Below are 16,422 nucleotides of genomic sequence, written 5' to 3' on the forward strand. Positions count from 1 at the left end.
TTTTTTTTTTTTTTTTTTGTTTGCTACTGAGTTTTTTTAAGTTCATTATATATTCTGGATATTGAGCTCTTGTCAGATGTTAGTTTTCATATATTTTCTCCCATTCTGTAGGTTGTCTTTTCCTTGTAATGGTGGTTTCCTTTGCTTTGTAGAAGCTTTTTATTTTGATGTATTTGTCTGTGTTTGCTTGTTTTGTGCTTTGGGGTTTTGTCCAGAAAACATCACCCATTTTGGAGTCCTAAAGCATTCCCCTATGTTTTCTTCTCGTCATTTCATACTTTCAAGTTAAAATGGATTAAATCTTTACTGACTGATTTTACTAACTGGTAAGAGATGGGGGGCCTAGTTTGATTCTTCTGAATGTTGGACACCTGACTTGCTCTGCATTCTTTATTAAAAATACTGCTTTTCTCCAGTGTGTTTTCCTAGCACCTTTGTGAAAATCACTTGACTTTGGATGAGTGGGTTTACGTTCTCTGTGCTCTTGGTTCTCTGTGTCAACCTTTATGCCAGTGCCGTGCTATTTGGATGATAACAGCTTTGCAGTGTACTTAGTGTGGTGCCTGTTGCTTTGTTCCTTTTGCTCAAATTTGCTTAGGCTGTATGAGGTTTTTGTTAACATAGAAACTTCAGGATTTTCTAGTTCTGTGAAGAATGTCATTGGTCTTTTCATTGGGATTGCATTGACTTTGCAGATTGCTGTAGGTAGTGTGAGCGTTTTAGCAGTATCTGTACACTCTATGAACCATGGTTTGTTGTTTTCATTTTTATGTGTGCATGTGTCCTTTTCAAGTTGTTTAAGTTAATGCTTTGTAAGTTTCATTTTACAGAACTTTTACCTCTTTGGTTAAATTTAGTCTTAGTTTTTTTTTTTTTTTTTTTTTTTTTTTTTTTTTTTTTTACTAATTTCTAGATAATTGACAATGTGAAATAGGAAGAAAAGGGCTAAAGGTGTAGGGGAAGTGGGAAGGGTAGGGGAAAGGTAATAAGGGAAAAGAAAAAATAGGACAAAATGAAAAAATAGAAATAAAGTGTTTGTAAATGGGAGGGCTTTGAGGAAGGGGTCAAGGGAGGGCAGGGACAAGGGGAAAAAATGAGAACCAAGACCTGTCATGTAAAGGTACAAGATCCCAATGATGAATGTCACTGTACTGTATACCTAAAATGTACCAATAAACTCAGTGAGAAAAAAAAATAAATGGAATTGCTTTCTTCATTTCATTTTCAGATAATTGGCTATTGATGTACGCCAAGACTACAGATTCTTTTTTTTTTTGGTGCCGGGGATCTAACTCAGGACCTTGTGATTGTGAGGTGGGCACAGTGCCACTGAACTAAATTCCTGAACCAAGACTACAGATTCTTATATGTTGACTTTTGTGCCCTGAATCTTTACTAAATTTATTAGTTGTAATATTTTTGGTGGTCTTTGAGATTTTCTATATATATAAGATCACGTCATCTGCAAACAGCAATACTCTGACTTCCCTTTTTCCAATTTGGATGCCCTTTTCTTGTGTAATCATTGTGGCTAGAACATCTGTGTTGAGCAAAAAAGTGATGAAAGTGGTATCCTTATCTTGTTCCAGGTGTTTAAAAGCTTTTGTTTCAGTATAACGTTAGGTGTTGGTTTCATATATACGGCTTTTGATACATTGAGATGCATTCCTTCACAGCATTGTTCAGTGTTTTGGTTTGGTTTTCTGAGACTGAATCTTCCTGTGTATGTAGTTCAGGCTGGCCTTGAACTCACTGTGTAGCCCATACTGGCCTCCAGCTCATGGGGACCCTTCTGCATCAGCCTCTCGTGTTCGCGGGAGGTCTTTAGGTCATTGAGGAGATGGATACCTTTGAAGTGGGTGTGGGACCAGCTCGTGCTTGTTGAGGCATTGCTCCACTGTATTTTGCTTGGTGTTTTGTGGCCTGACTGGGGAAGCAACAGGTCCATGTTCACGGACAGACCCGTGTCCTTTCTCTTTATGACTTGATTGTCTTGGGTGTTGCTGTAACAGTGGAAGCAAACACAGACCTCTTTGGGAGTCTAGTAAAGGTTTGTCCATTTTATCTTTTTTGAAGAACCAACTTTTCATTCCATTGATCTTTTATATTTTTTTAGCCTATTTCATTTATTTTTGTTCTGAATGTTGTTTTTTTCCTCCTACTAATTTGGGGTTTGGTTTATTCTAGTTTTTCTAATTTCTTGAAATATGGCAGTAATTTTTTTAATGAATTCCTTCTGTTTTTTCACGTAGGCATTGATTACTGTAAACTTTTTCTTAGTGCTGCTTTTGTGATATCCCACAGGTTTTGGTATTTTTGTTTCCATTTTCATTTGTTTCAAGAAATTAAAAAATTTCCTTCTTAGTTTCTTCTTTGATCCATTAGTTGTTCAAGAGAAAGTTAATTTACATGTATTTGAGGTTCTGTATGTGTGTGTAGTACAGCAGATTGAACACAGAGGCCTTGCATTTCCAGCCCATTTTTATTTTATTTTGAGAAAGGGTCTAAGTTGCCTAGGCTGGGCTCAAATATATGATTCTCCAGATAGAAGAAAAATATAACTCCCAACCTGCTAAGTGTCACATGTGCCGAGTTCGTGTCCCCCGAATTTTGAAGAATGAATTCCAAGGGGAAAGGAGGCTAAGAGAAAGCTCCTGAGAGGCAGAAGGGTCCCGAGTGGGTGGTCACTGAGGCCCTTTGTCAGTGGTAGTTCACACAGCAAAATCAAATGGGGTACAGCGTGGGCCAAGCTGCAGTCAGTCTCTAGAGTTACGAGTATAGCCGGTTAGCTAATGCTGATCCAGTAGGGAAGCAACACACATAACAAAGGTACACGGAACATTCTTGATAGGGAGGGGAGGATGGGTCCAGGGTTCCAGTCATGCACCAGATGTCACGCACCGCCCGAGCAGGTGCTGCTATTTACGGTATAGTCTCAAGCTGCTGCTTAGCTTGCAGGCCTGGCCTTCACAGCTCCATCACGAGGCCTCCCTCTTCAGATTTGCCTCCAGCCGCAATTCTGAGGTCTGTTTTTTGTGCATACTTCCTTGAGGGCCCAGTCCTTCTCTGACTGTGTATTTCTATTCATTGCCTATAATATTTCCGCCTCAGTCTCCCAGAGAGCTGGGATTACAGGACTGTATTATCAGGTGTTAAATTAGTAGTTTTATTGCGCTGTGGTCAGAAAAGATACTTGATGTGATTTTAGTTTTTTAAAACTTTCTGCCAGGTGTGGTGGCACTTAAGAGGCTGAGGCAGGAAGATTGCCACCAGAGCTATATTAGTTCAAGGCCAGCCTGAGCTAAGTGAGATCCTATTTCAAAGTCCTCCCCCCTAAAAAGTTTGTTGAGACTTGTTTTATAGCTTTTCTTTTTTTAAAATAAAATTAATTTTATCCTTTTCCCCAACCCCCTCCCTTCCCTATGTACAAAAACTTTCTTTCCGCTTTTTCCTTGTTTTCACTTTTTTCTTGTCCCTTCCTTCCTCTCCCCCTGCCTCCTCCCTTGATCCCCTTCCCATCTGAACTTTCTTCCCATTTCCCAGCATCCATTGCACATCTTAGTTGTTTTGTAGCTTTTTTCTTTTTTTTTTGAGATAGGGTCTCACTATGTAGTTGAGACTGACCTGAAACTCACTGTATAGCCCAGGCTGGTCTCGAACTCACAGGGATCCTCCTGCCTCAGCCTCCTGAGTGCTGGGATTACAAGCGTGAGCCAGCATGCCCGGCTGTTTTGTAGCTTTTCATGTGCTCTATCTCAGAGAGTGTTCTGTGTGCTGATGAGAGGAATGTGTGTTCTGCCATTGGGTGGAAGGTTCTGTAGATGTCTTTGATTTATTTTTTATTTTATTTTATTTGTACCAGGAATTGAACCCGGGTCCTTGCTCTTGTGAGGCAAGCAGAGGAACTTCTGAGCTAAATCCCTGGCCTGTAGATGTCTTTTAGTTCCTTTTGGTCCTGGGTGCAATTTAACACTGCTGTTTCTCTGTTGATTTTCTGTCTAGATGATCTGGATTTAAGAAAAGTAGAGATCTCGGCCTTTTGTGTGGCATTTTTTGTGCTGTAAGGCGGTATGACACTCTCCCCAGCTCTGTGTCCCTCCCCTGGGCCTGTAGCTCTGTGTGGTGGTTTCACTGCCTGGCCAGTGAATGTGGTGGCTGTGTCTGCCCCGAGTGAAGGTTATTTGCCTCTTGGGTGTCAGTGCTCAGTCCTCGCGTGATGGCGTCTGTCACACTGGATTCTGACCCTCTGCTGCTACCGCAGTGCTTGAGGGCAGCAGTCTCACCTCCTGGTCAGCGGGGCGCGGTGCTGTGTGCGCTCCTGAGTACAGTGAGGTCTCAGTACCCAGCGGGCCTGAACGTTTGCAGAATTCGGAGTAATTATTTGTTGAATGATTCATGAATAGCATGGCTTATTTATGTGGTGTTTAGAAATTAATTTCCAGATATTGAAGAAATGGTTGAGTTTAAAAGTCTGATTTAATGATTTCTAGAATTAAAAATCTTGGCATGACTAAGAAGACTTGGTTACATTAATTGTTATTGCTTGAAAAATGTTCATGGAATTGAATTGTTTTGTTCTCCCATTTTGGAGAGTAACATTGTTTACTTGAGAACTTCAGAACCCTGCGTAACATTTATTGAGTATCTGAAGTGGTGGTGAACGCCTATAATCCCAGCACTCAGAAGGCTGAGGCTGGAAGATCGCTGGGAGTTCAAGACTAGCCTGGACTACATAGTGAGACCTTGTCCCAAAAAACTTAAAACCAAAACCAAAAAAACATTTTTTGAGTGCTGGGGATCGAAACCAAGGTTGAATGTGTACTATGCAAGTGCTTTACCACCAAGCTACACCCCTAGGCCAACTGTTACGTTTAAAAACTTTCTCTAGCCAGTCGTGATGGCCCAAGCCTGTAATCCCAGCAGGAGGCTGAGGCAGGAGGATTGCTGTGTGTTTGAGACCAGCCTAGGCTACATAGTGAGTTTCAGGTCAGTCTCAACTACATGTGTCTCAAAAAAAAAAAAAAAAACCAAGAAAAAAAAACCAAAAAACTTTTTTGCAAAAATCAAATGGGGCCATCATTGAAAGAGTAAAAAATTTATAGTATCTTTGAAATACTTGCAAAGAAGATAGATTAGAAATAAATTGTTTTTATGTCTTTATTTTTAGTGAACAAAGTAAAAAAGAGATTTAAAAAAACCCAAAAAAACAACTAAATGTGTCTTTTCCAGATCAAATTTTCACCAATAGCTAAAAAGTTGTTTGTGGTAACTGCAGTGAGTGCTATATCTGTAATTTTTCTGGCCCATCATTTTAAAAGAAGACGTGGGAAGAAGAAAGGAAAGATATTACCATGGGAACCAGAGCACCTCCTACTTGGATATGCTAAAAGAACAGCATCAGATAAAGGTATGTGGAAATAACTGAGTTAAGTCTGCAAGAGATTGTTTATGTGTAAATCATAGATAGCTGAAGTACAGTGGTTTCAGTGTTTTAGTCTCCAAAACTTTCTTCCTTCTTATTTAACTCACAAGTAATAAAGAACATTTTAGAAGCCAGGCATGGTGCATGCCTGTAATCCCAGCATTCTGGGAAGCTGAGGCAGGAGGATCGCCTGGCAGATTAGTGATTTAGCAAGAATCTGTCTCAAAAAATAAAAAAAGAGTGGGGGTATAGCTCATTGGAAAGGCCTTGGGTTCAATCTCAGTACTGCAAAAAGAAACCAATATGAAAACCAAAAAAACCCTAATAAACACATTTTAGAAAGATTAACATATACAGATAAGTCAACAGAAAAAAATCTTTTGAAGTTCTGCCGAGAAATAACTCCTGATAATACTTTTGATGTATTTCTGTCTCTTTATATTTACATTTAACTTATCATATTGAAATGTAAAATTTGATATATGTAAATTTATATTTAAGTATGTTTTTTCTTTACTTTTTTTTTTGAGACAGTCTGGCTATGTAGTTCACGACTGGCCTTAAACTCACTGTGTAGCTCAGACTGGCCTCAGACTCGCAGCTAAGCCCCTGCCTCAGCCTCCCTCGTGCTGCAGTTACAGGTGTGCACCACCACACACAGCTGCGTTATTTATTTAAAATTGTGGTCCTGTATTGTATAACCTGCTTTTAATATATTTGACAGTAAACAAGGATGTCTTTCTAGGTCAGTAAATATGGATCTGTGCTGTCATTTTTAATATGTGATTAGTGTTAAAATTATATACACGTTCCTTAACATTTAAAGTTTTCCCTGTTTCATTTAGGATATTTGTGGTTTTTTTTTTTTGTTTTGCATATTTGTCTATTTATCTGTTATATTTGTGTATTTCCTTAGTATCTAACATCCTAGAAAAATTTCTGGCCCTTAAAGGATTTATTTCAGTGGCTGAGGCAGGAGAATTGCTGTGAGTTTGAGTCCAGCCTCAAAAAAAAAAGAAAAGTTGTAATTTTTATTAGTGATACATACTGCTGAATTGTAGCAATAAGAATAATTTCTTGGGCCAGGGATTTAGCTCAGTGTTTCCGGCGCCTGCCTCACAAGCGCAAGAACCCAAGCTCGATCCCTGGTATAAAAATAATAATAAAATAACAATAAATAACAATAAATAATAATAATAATAATTTCTTAAGCATGCTTGGTATTTTAGTGGCCCCTGCCCCATTCTTGAGGATTAAAACCAGTGCCTCCTACACAGCTGCATTCCTGGACCTTTTTGTTTTTAATTTTGAAACAGGGTCTTGTTTCCCAGGCAGATGTCTCTTAATTACAGCTGTGTGCCACTGCACCTGGCTTCTTTTTATTTTTAAATTACTTAATTTATGGTACACTTTTGTGATTCATTTTTAATCAGTGACTTTGTGCAAAGTGCAGTGAATGTGATAGTAATTAACGTTATCATTTATAGATAATTTACTGGGTCTCAACAAAGCGCTGTATGTAGTGCTTTATTTAACTTTTAGTGCATTCCTATGAATTAGGACTGCAGTTTTGTTATTCTTCCTATTTTATACTTAAAGAAAATTGAAATATGTAAAAGTTTAATGAATAACCAAAGGCCATATAAGTGAATTTGAATCTAGGAGGGTCTTAACTGCTTTGGGTAGAAAAACTAAGATGTCTGACCTAGAAGAATGGATAAATGCGTAGAGGAAACAATATAAAAAAATAGACATGGCTTATAGTCTCAGCACCCTGGGAGTCCGAGGCCGGAGGGTCTCAAGAGCCCAGCCTGTGAGCTTAGTGACTTAGCAGTACCCTGTCTCAAACAACAGCAATGACAACAACAAAAATCCCTGCCTAAGTGCAATGTAATGCAGTGTGGATAAGGTTTAGATGTATTTCAGGAAGAGAAGTGCTTATATTCTAAAATAATTCAAAGGTTCATAGTTGTCAGTATTTTTATGCTGATTATAATAGACCATTCCAGACCATCCTGGTTAATCAGGTGAATGATTTACTTCTCGTTGCAGAAGGGGATTTTAGCAGTGTTAGAAACGCGAGAGATATAAATTTTATTGTTACATTTAATAATTGTGCAATTGAAAGAGGTTATTTTAAAAATCAGAAGCTTTCTGAATGCATATAATATGAACTTGTAGTTTTGTGTGAACTTTTTCACTGGAATTATTGATACTTTTAATATGTTTGTTTAATAGGTTCAAGTTGCTCCAGTAGTAGACAGAATTTGACATTGTCTTTAAGTTCTGCCAAAGACAAAGGATCTCAGTCTTGCAACTTTGCCAATGGAGGACTTTTCAGTAAATACTCAGGTTCTGCACAGAGTTTGGGCTCTGTAAGTAAAAAATATGTTGCTACTTTTTTTTTTTTTTTTTTTTTTTTTTTTTTTTTTGGGTTTTTTGAGACAGGTCTCACTATGCAGTTGAGACTGGCCTGGAACTCACTATGTAGCCCAGGCTGGTCTCAAACTCGTAGCAATCCTCCTGCCTCAGCCTCCCGAGTGCTGGGATTACAGGCATGTGCCACCACGCCTGGCCTGTTACTTACTTTTTTTAATGTGTACTTTTCTCTTGTTAACTATCGGCTGAAGTGTCACACACCTGTAACTCTTAGTACTGAAAGAACCTTAAGAAATCATCAGGCTGAGTTTGTTCTGTCAGGTGAGTAAGTGTCCTCTTGCTGATGCTCAGTCTGGTTCCGAGTGCTCGGAGTGACTGATAGAGCCCCGGGGCCCCGTGAGGTGGCTTTGGTGTGGCAGTGCTGCGTCCAGACTAGATCTGTGCTGTAGAGCAGCTCGGCGCTGCATTCGGACTTGTGCTCGGTCTGCGAGCCTGTGCAGGTAAAGGAGCCGCGTGTGGCTCCTCAGTTCCTTCGCAGCATTCTCTAGGTAGTAACTGGTAAGCTAGAGGACTCCCTTCTTCCGCTTGATATAGTATTGACTGGCAGGTGAGGAAGGAAGTTCGCATTTGTTTAAATCTAATAGAGTCTGATTAATTAGGTAGGACACGCACTTGCCCCTTGGTACAGAACAGGTGAGATAATACACAATGAGAAATGTGTTTTTCGTCCACTCAGTCCTGCTCCTTGGAGATGAACACCAGCAGTTTCTTATGTGTATTTTTAGATGGTATAGCACATACCACTGTCAGCGTGTGTGTTCATCTTCTGCTAGATGAACACCATTCTCTGTTCTGTACCTTGCCTCTGTATTTCCCTGGAATGTACAGCTGCCCATTCTGTAATACCTAAAAATATGCTTCATCTTTTTTTTTTAGTTAAAGAAGTGGGATCTCATGTTGCCCAGTCTAGCTCTGAGCTCCTGGGCTCAACTGACCTTCCTGTTTCAGCCTCCTGCTTTAGCTGAGGCTATAACTATATACCACCATGTCCATGAGAAGCATACTAAATATTCCAGGGTAGGAACGTCTAGATAAAGGTGTGCAGACTTGAGTTCTGTAAAACTGAACATAATCTAGATTTTCTCAGTCAGAGAGGTGCCTGTGTAGGATATTCTCAATTGAAAGTTGAAGCTGTTTTATATGTGTGTGTGAGTGTGTGTGTATGTTTGTTTGTTTTTTGGACAAGGTATTGCTACCTACGTTAGGCTGGCCTTGAATTTGCTGCCATCCTCCTGCCTCAGCCTCCTGAGCTCTGGGATTCCAGGTGTGCACCACCATGCCCAACTTCTCTTTGCCTGGTTTTTCTCTCAGGCAGTACCATAGATGCCTACCGTAGGGTCATGACAGCAGCACTAATAAGGCGGGAACATGGTCCATAAAACTTGGTAACTGGGTCTGAAAGCCATGGGAAGAGATATGTGGATGATGACTTCTGTTTTTCAGAATTTATGGGAGTGGAAGTAGTATTAAATGAGCTAGGGACAAGGGGGTTTTCCTGTAGGAAGAAGCTGAGGTCCTTTTATGACAGAGTCAGTTTGAGACACCAGCAGAAGAACCATATAGAATTACCAGTAGGCAAATGAATGGCTCTAGGTTTTCCAAAAGAAAACATAACTGGAATTAGGGATTTGGTGGTCATCTGCATCATCGAGGTGATTGAAATGATCAGCCTCGTGGACCTTGCTAGGGAAGGACTTGTGTGACAAACACTGAATTATCATTTAGCACAGTCGAGATGGCCAGAGTTCTAAGAGCACAGCTGGGTGTGGTGGCCCATGCCTGTAATCCCAGCACTCAGGAGGCTGAGGCAGGATTGCTGTGAGTCGGAGGCCAGGTGGGGCTATAGAGAGTTCAAGGCCACCCTGAAATGCAAAATAAAATCCTGCCTTAAAAAACAGCAACAAAAACAGAAGAAAGAAAGAGAAAAAGAAAAAAGTTATAAAAGCAGAATAAGCTAGCTAATACTATAACTGCCTGATTTTTGATAAAAAAAAAATTATATTCAAAATATTGTTCCTTTTTTTTTTTTTTTTTGGTTTTTTTTGGTTTTTTGAGACAGGGTCTCACTGTGTAGTTGAGACTGCCCTGGAACTCACTGTGTAGCCCAGGCTGGTCTCTAACTCACAGAGATTCTCCTGCCTCAGCCTCCCGAGTGCTGGGATTACAGGTGTGCACCACCACGCCCGGCTACTTGTATATTTTTGATCAGACAGGGACTTGGAATACTTAGGGTCATAGACCTCTAATTTGAATGAAATCAGAATTATACACGGTACAAATCACATGGGTTGTTTTACTAGGAATGATTTATATATATAAATGGTAAATATAAAAGATCACAACACTATGTAAGAGAAGCTTTGAAATAATATCTGTCAATCTTCATTTTAGGTCCAGAGTGTCAATTCTTGTCACAGCTGTGCTTGTGGCAATTCTAACTCCTGGGACAAAGCAGACGAAGATGATGTTAAACTTGTTAATATTCCTGTGACCACTCCTGAGAACTTGTACTTAATGGGTAGGAAGACTGTGATAAAGTTTTAAGATATTGTGCTCATATTTAATTTCAAAGTAAAAAAAGTGAATTGTTCTAAGAAAAGCATCTATGATTTTTATATCTGTTAAATCAGGCTATGTAATACATAGTAAATACCAATTATATTAGTCTTCTGAGGGTGCTGTAATAAAGTACATAAACTTGGTGGCTTCAAACAACAAAATTTTACTCACCCAGAGTTTGAGAAGCCAGAAGTCTGAGCTTATTATGACTGACCTAGAGTCAGGTGTTAGTACCTGTCGTGTGTATGTTGCCTGTTCCTTGTGTCCCTGCCCTCTTCCAGCCGCTGGTGGCTGCCACGAATTCCTTGTCCTGTGGCCACATCACTCCATCTCTGTTTTGGTTTTCATAGTACATTTTCCTCTGTGCATATCTGCTCTCCCAGGATCTCTCTCTTGTGAGGCCACTGGTAATTAGATTTAGGTCCACTAGGTAATCTAAAACAGTCTCTGGTTAGGAGCCTTGTGGGTCCCCTGGCCCAAGCACTCAGCTCTTGTTGTAATTCCTCTTCTAGAATTGATGGCATTAAAAAGATTGGGGACATTTGTTTGACTTGATGTTATAAAACTGATAATTCGTGGTAGTCTGAGTCATGTTCTGTAGTGACACAGTATACTTCCCAAGGAAGCAACTTATCTCCGGGCAGGTCTGCTATTGGGTAATCCTTCCTGTGTTCATCCAAAGTAATTGGATGGATAGAGAGAGGACAGTAAGAGAAGAAAGGATGAAGAAACGAGTTTGCGCAGAAAGGAGAGTGGATATAATTGTCTTTTAATAGGATGATGGGTGTAATTGTCTCGTAAAAGCATACATTTTTTAGAATGAAAATTGAAAGGTGGTTCTTCACTACAGAAAATCAACAAGAAGGAAAGGCCTACATTGCATTTGAAGATTTTTGGTTAGGGTCCTAGATTCTCCAGGTAACTGAAGAAATAATGACTTTAAGGAAGACACATTCTTCCCTTGAGAATGTCTTTCTGGATTCTTGAGCAGCTTTTAAAAGACCTTTTTCTTTTATATGTATAGGAAATTTGAAGTTTTAATATGTTTTGTTTTTTAAAGTACATATTTATTTATTTTTTTTTATTTTTTTGGTACCAGAGATCAGACTTGGGACCTGGTGCTTGCGAGGCAGGCGGGGGTACCACTGAGCTAAATCCCCAGCCCAGTACATAATTATTTTGATAAGCTTTTTTTTTTTACTTGGAGAAGAAAGAGGTATAGTCACTTTTTTTCACCCTTAAAATTTTTCTCTAAGAAGGGATATGAAATTCCTGCTTGAACTAGAGCCAGACCTATAGGTGTACCTTGGAGATTTTTAATTCTGGCCAACCAATTTATCCAAGTCAGGAAATTGTGGTTTAGGACACCATTTTTTTTTTAGTACTGGGGATCAAACTTGGGAGGCAGTTTTTGATTTTTTGAGACAGTCTTACATAGCTTCAGCCGGCTTTGAACTCACTCACTATGTAGCCCAGGCTGGCCTCAAACTCAAAGCAATCCCTGCCTCGGCCTCCTGAGTGCTGGGATCACAGGTATGCACCACCATACCTGGTGATAAATAGTTCATTTTGGACTTTTGTGCTACTTTCTCTCAGATTTATTGTTTCCTTCTGAGAATTTACAAGCCTGATAGAAGTTGTAAAGTAGTTTTTTCTATTTAGAGGGACATTTTGATATATAATTGTCTGATTATAAAGATTGACCATTAATGTTGAACTTTCAATGAATTAATGTTATAGAAAAATTCTAAGTGTTATATGCATTTGAGTTACTTTTTAAAGAAGAAGGAAGACATCCTGACCATTTTCTGTCTTGAGTTTTGGTGGACTAGAATTGTAGGCCCAGAATATTTTGGGAAATTAAGATTCTACTGTGAAATAATATTAGCAAGTATAAAATTATTTTTTGGTGCTGAAATCACAGGGAGACTGTGCCATTACTGATAACTGTACGAAAATACTCCAGACCCCAGGTAATTTTATTTTGGCGTGGGTTTCCCCTACTTACAATTGTCCTGTTCTCAATTTCTAGGTATGGAGTTATTCGAAGAGGCGTTGCATCGATGGGAGCAGGCGCTAACCTTCCGCCACAGGCAGGCTGAAGAGGACGCCTGTGGATCCATTAAGCTGGGTGCAGGAGATGCCATCGCTGAGGAGAGCGTGGATGTGAGGAGACTCATTGAGCATGGTGTTCTTATTGAGGGGATCAGACTTTTCCCTGTTAATGCAGTGTCTTTGATTTCTTTGACATTTGAAAGAACTTTTCTTTTTTACCTCCCTTTGGACCACGTGAAGGACTCTGGGTATTTTCTGTTCAGTTATCGTTCATCACATCTACTGACTGTACATATTCTAGGAGGTTTTTGTCAGTGCTGGGGATTGAACCCCAGGATCACTAAGCTACCCCCTCATTCCCTCTCTTCGTTTTTAGAGACAGGATCTTGCTCAGTTGCCAAGGCTGGCCTTAAACTTGTGATCTCCTGCCTTAGCCTACCAAGTCACTGGGGTTATAGGTGTGTGCCACCATGCCCAGCCTTTAATTTTTGGAAACCTGTTTTGTGCTTTGGATTTGCTTAAGTGTTGTATTCATAAATGTCACAGAGGTAGAATTGGACTTGCTGGTCCTTATCGATCCTTTTAATGGACTGCTAATTTTCAAACTTGGGAGTGCACCTTGAGGGCTTGTGAGACACAGAGTTGGGGGCCCACACCCAGGTTTGTGATTCACTGGGATGTGGTGGCCGAGAGAACTGCATTTCTAATATGTCTTCAGACGACAGTGATGCCACTGGCCAGGGACCTTCCTCTGAGAAGCGCTGAGCTGGTCCAACTCCTTAATTTCAGATAAACTGAATCCCTGAGACCCGAGACCATTTTCCCAATGGCACAGCTAGAACCCAGGCCTCGTAACTTCGGTTGTGACGCTCTTCTCTTTCCCTGCCTTTTACTTAAATGTAAACACTTTCTGTTTGAAATTTTAACATTTCTACACATGCTACTTCTCTCCGTAGGATATTATCAGTACTGAATTCATCCATAAACTTGAAGCTCTGCTGCAAAGAGCGTATCGTCTCCAGGAGGAGTTTGAAGCCACCCTTGGGGGATCTGACCCTGATTCCCTTGCCAGTGATACTGGTAAGATGGACTTATATTTCCGTTTTCTAATACAGATGTTTTCATAAAAGGTAGGCTTTTCCTCTTTTATATCCTTGAAATCATTTGCTTCAGGATCTTATGTATTAATACATCCAATATGTTTTATAAAATAGTCAAGAGAAAAAAGTTCTATTGTATCTATTTTTCTTTCAGTTTTATGCTTCAAGTGAATTTAATTCCTTTAAGGTACAAATTCAAGCAGCCATCATTGGTAGGACTTTATTATTATTATTGTTATTGTTATTAATTTTGTGTGTGTGTGTGTTTTTGAGACAGGTTCTCACTGTGTAGCCCAGGCTGCCCTTGAACTCATAGCAGTCCTCCTGCCTCAGCCTACCCAGTCCTGGCGTTACAGCTGTATGCCACCACACCCAGTAATGTGACATTATTTTAAAAATATATTCTAGATGAAAAATATCTCAGTTAGTGTTAGAGTGTGACTGCTTATCCCTGAGGCAGAACATTCACCACCCACAATTTAAAGGAGGAGAGATTAATTTTAGCTCACATTCTTAGTCCATTGTTGGCTGGCTCCAAGGCAAGGAGGCTTGGAGGAAAGGTCTGGCAGAGAAAAGCTGCTCACTTCCTGGAAGCTGGGAAGCAGGAAGTGGGGAGAGAGGCCCTTCCAAGTCACGCACCCAGGGACTCTGCTCTGAGCAGGCCCCGCCTCCTGTCAGCCAGTCAACCCTGTCAGCACAGTCACCCCGAGGGGAGGAGTCCTGCCCAGAGCCTTGGGGGATGTTTTAGATCTAAACTGTAACAGAGGGAGAAAAATTAAACAGTAATAGGAAATGGAGGGCCGGGGATTTAGCTTAATGGCAAGCTCAAGGTCCTGATTTGAATCCCTGGTATCCCCCAAAAATAATGGGGAGAGACCCACCGCCTCAGAAATGTGTATGTAGTTTGAGCTCCTTTTTTTTTTGTACCAGGGGTCGTCTCCAGTCCTTGTGCTTGTGAGGAAGGCAGTGGCACTACTGAGCTAAACCCCTGGCCCCTGAGCTCCACTTTAATTGCAGGATAGCTTTTGAGGTAATAGACAACACGTACATTATTCTATACCTTTTTTTTTTTTTTTTTCTTTTTGAGATAGGATCTCACTATGGAGCCCAGGCTGGCTTCAGACTCATGGTGATCCTGCTGCCTCAGCCTCCTGAGTGCTGGGATTACAGGTTTGCGCCACTGCACCTGGCTTATATACCATTATTTTTATCTCCTATTTTAGTGAGAAAAGAACTTGGAGGAAACTTCTTCAATGAAATCTTTTGAAAAGTTTTTTTTTTATTAGTATATTGTCACAATTTATAATGATTATACCTCATAAGAAGTTGGTATGTGTACATAATACATCTTAATTCTTTTTACCCTCCTTTTCTAAGGTTTTTTAAAAGAAAGGATTAATTAAATTGTTCTTAGACTTCTGTAAATATCCCCAAAGATATTTAATATATAAAATAAGACAAAAATCACATTTTAAAAAAATCAAAAATGGTTTAAATCTAGCTGGGTGTAGTGGCCTCTGCCTGTAATCCCAGATATTCTAGGGAGGCTGAGGCAAGAGAAGCATAGGTTTGAGGCCAACCTGGTCAATTTCTTGAAAGCCTGTAGCAAAATAAAATTTTTCTGAGACAGGGTCTCATTATGCAGTGCAGGCTGGCCTTGAACTCACCACGTAGCCCAGCCTAGCCTTGAACTCATGGTGACCCTCCTGCCTCAGCCTGCTGAGTAGGGAGCATGCGCCACCATGTCTGGTATATTTTCCATTAACTTTGGCCTTTGCTTTCTCATAAAACTATTGTCACCAAATATTATTTATGTGATGAGTATTTTTAATAGTTTCTCTCATATTAGCATACGCTTTGATATATCTAGGAAATTTTGGCCAGAAAAAAATGTTGGCAATATTTATGTCAGAAAATATAATTTCCTGCAGTCCTAGCACTCAGGAGGCTAAGATACCAAGATCTCAAGTTGGAGGCCAACCTGGACTGTGTAGGAGGACTGCCTCAAAACAAGCGGGGTGTGATTTTAAACCTCATATTTGTATTTATTTTTCTATAATTTTGTAATTTTAATTAGAATGTTATTTTTGTTAGTAAGAGAATGGAGAAGAATTTTAAAAGAAATGGAAAATGGAAATGGAACAATTGGAGAAGATGGGAGAGTGGCAAGGACAGCACAGAGAAAAAGAAGTAGGAAAAATTGGAACTACAAGGAGGGGAAGCAGAGGACCCTGAGGCTCTTCTGTCTTCCTCTGGGCTGCCGGTCTCTGCTTGCAGTTCCACTGGCCTCGTGTGGAGGAGCACGCGAAGCTCCTCGTCTTGGGTTTGGTTCTGTGGCACATGCCCAGAATTTCTTTTCCTCCATGGCCTTTCTGAGAGATTGGCATGATCTGTCTCTGGTTTTTCAGGATATGAAGGTTTCTTGGCTGCTGCTCCAGAGCCTCTGCTTAGGTTCATGTTGCTCTGGACAAGAGCAGCTCTGTGCCAGGGGCTTCCCTTTTGAACAACCGCTAGGTTGTTTCTGGGGAAATGACCATCAGTTCGGAACTCTAATAAACAGGACTTTCAGAATGGGACCCAGCACACACAGCGCAGATGTTTCATTCACCAGGTACGGAGTGAGTCCTGTCCCTCCCTGGTAGTTCCTGGCTACCAGCTGCTCACTCTCCTTGCAGCCGTGCAGTGTCTTGGCCTCCTATTGCCCGGAGGTTCCTGGTGACATAAAGCTGTTCTGTTTTGTTCCTTTTCAGGATGGTTTGCATATTGCATGTTTCCATTTTTCAACTTTTGGATTGAAAGAGCTGACTCTGTGGCCAAGATTCTAGTAAGGGAGTGGCTCTCTCTCTC

At 40.3% G+C, this 16,422-nt stretch overlaps 1 protein-coding gene across 1 annotated transcript in view; it reads left to right on the forward strand.

Moving 5' to 3' along the window:
• Positions 1–16,422, forward strand: part of Miga1 (mitoguardin 1) — a 69,847-nt gene that overhangs the window by 8,743 nt on the left and 44,682 nt on the right. Inside the window, exons 4-8 of the mRNA XM_033758065.1 lie at positions 5,230–5,407; positions 7,661–7,797; positions 10,253–10,379; positions 12,453–12,586; positions 13,432–13,555. Coding sequence (XP_033613956.1) covers positions 5,230–5,407; positions 7,661–7,797; positions 10,253–10,379; positions 12,453–12,586; positions 13,432–13,555 — 700 coding nt within the window. The remainder of the gene's footprint in view (positions 1–5,229; positions 5,408–7,660; positions 7,798–10,252; positions 10,380–12,452; positions 12,587–13,431; positions 13,556–16,422) is intronic.

The sequence above is a fragment of the Fukomys damarensis genome, unplaced genomic scaffold, assembly GCF_012274545.1.
Source record: "Fukomys damarensis isolate Sample0158 unplaced genomic scaffold, DMR_v1.0_HiC HiC_scaffold_33, whole genome shotgun sequence".
NCBI lineage: Eukaryota > Metazoa > Chordata > Mammalia > Rodentia > Bathyergidae > Fukomys > Fukomys damarensis.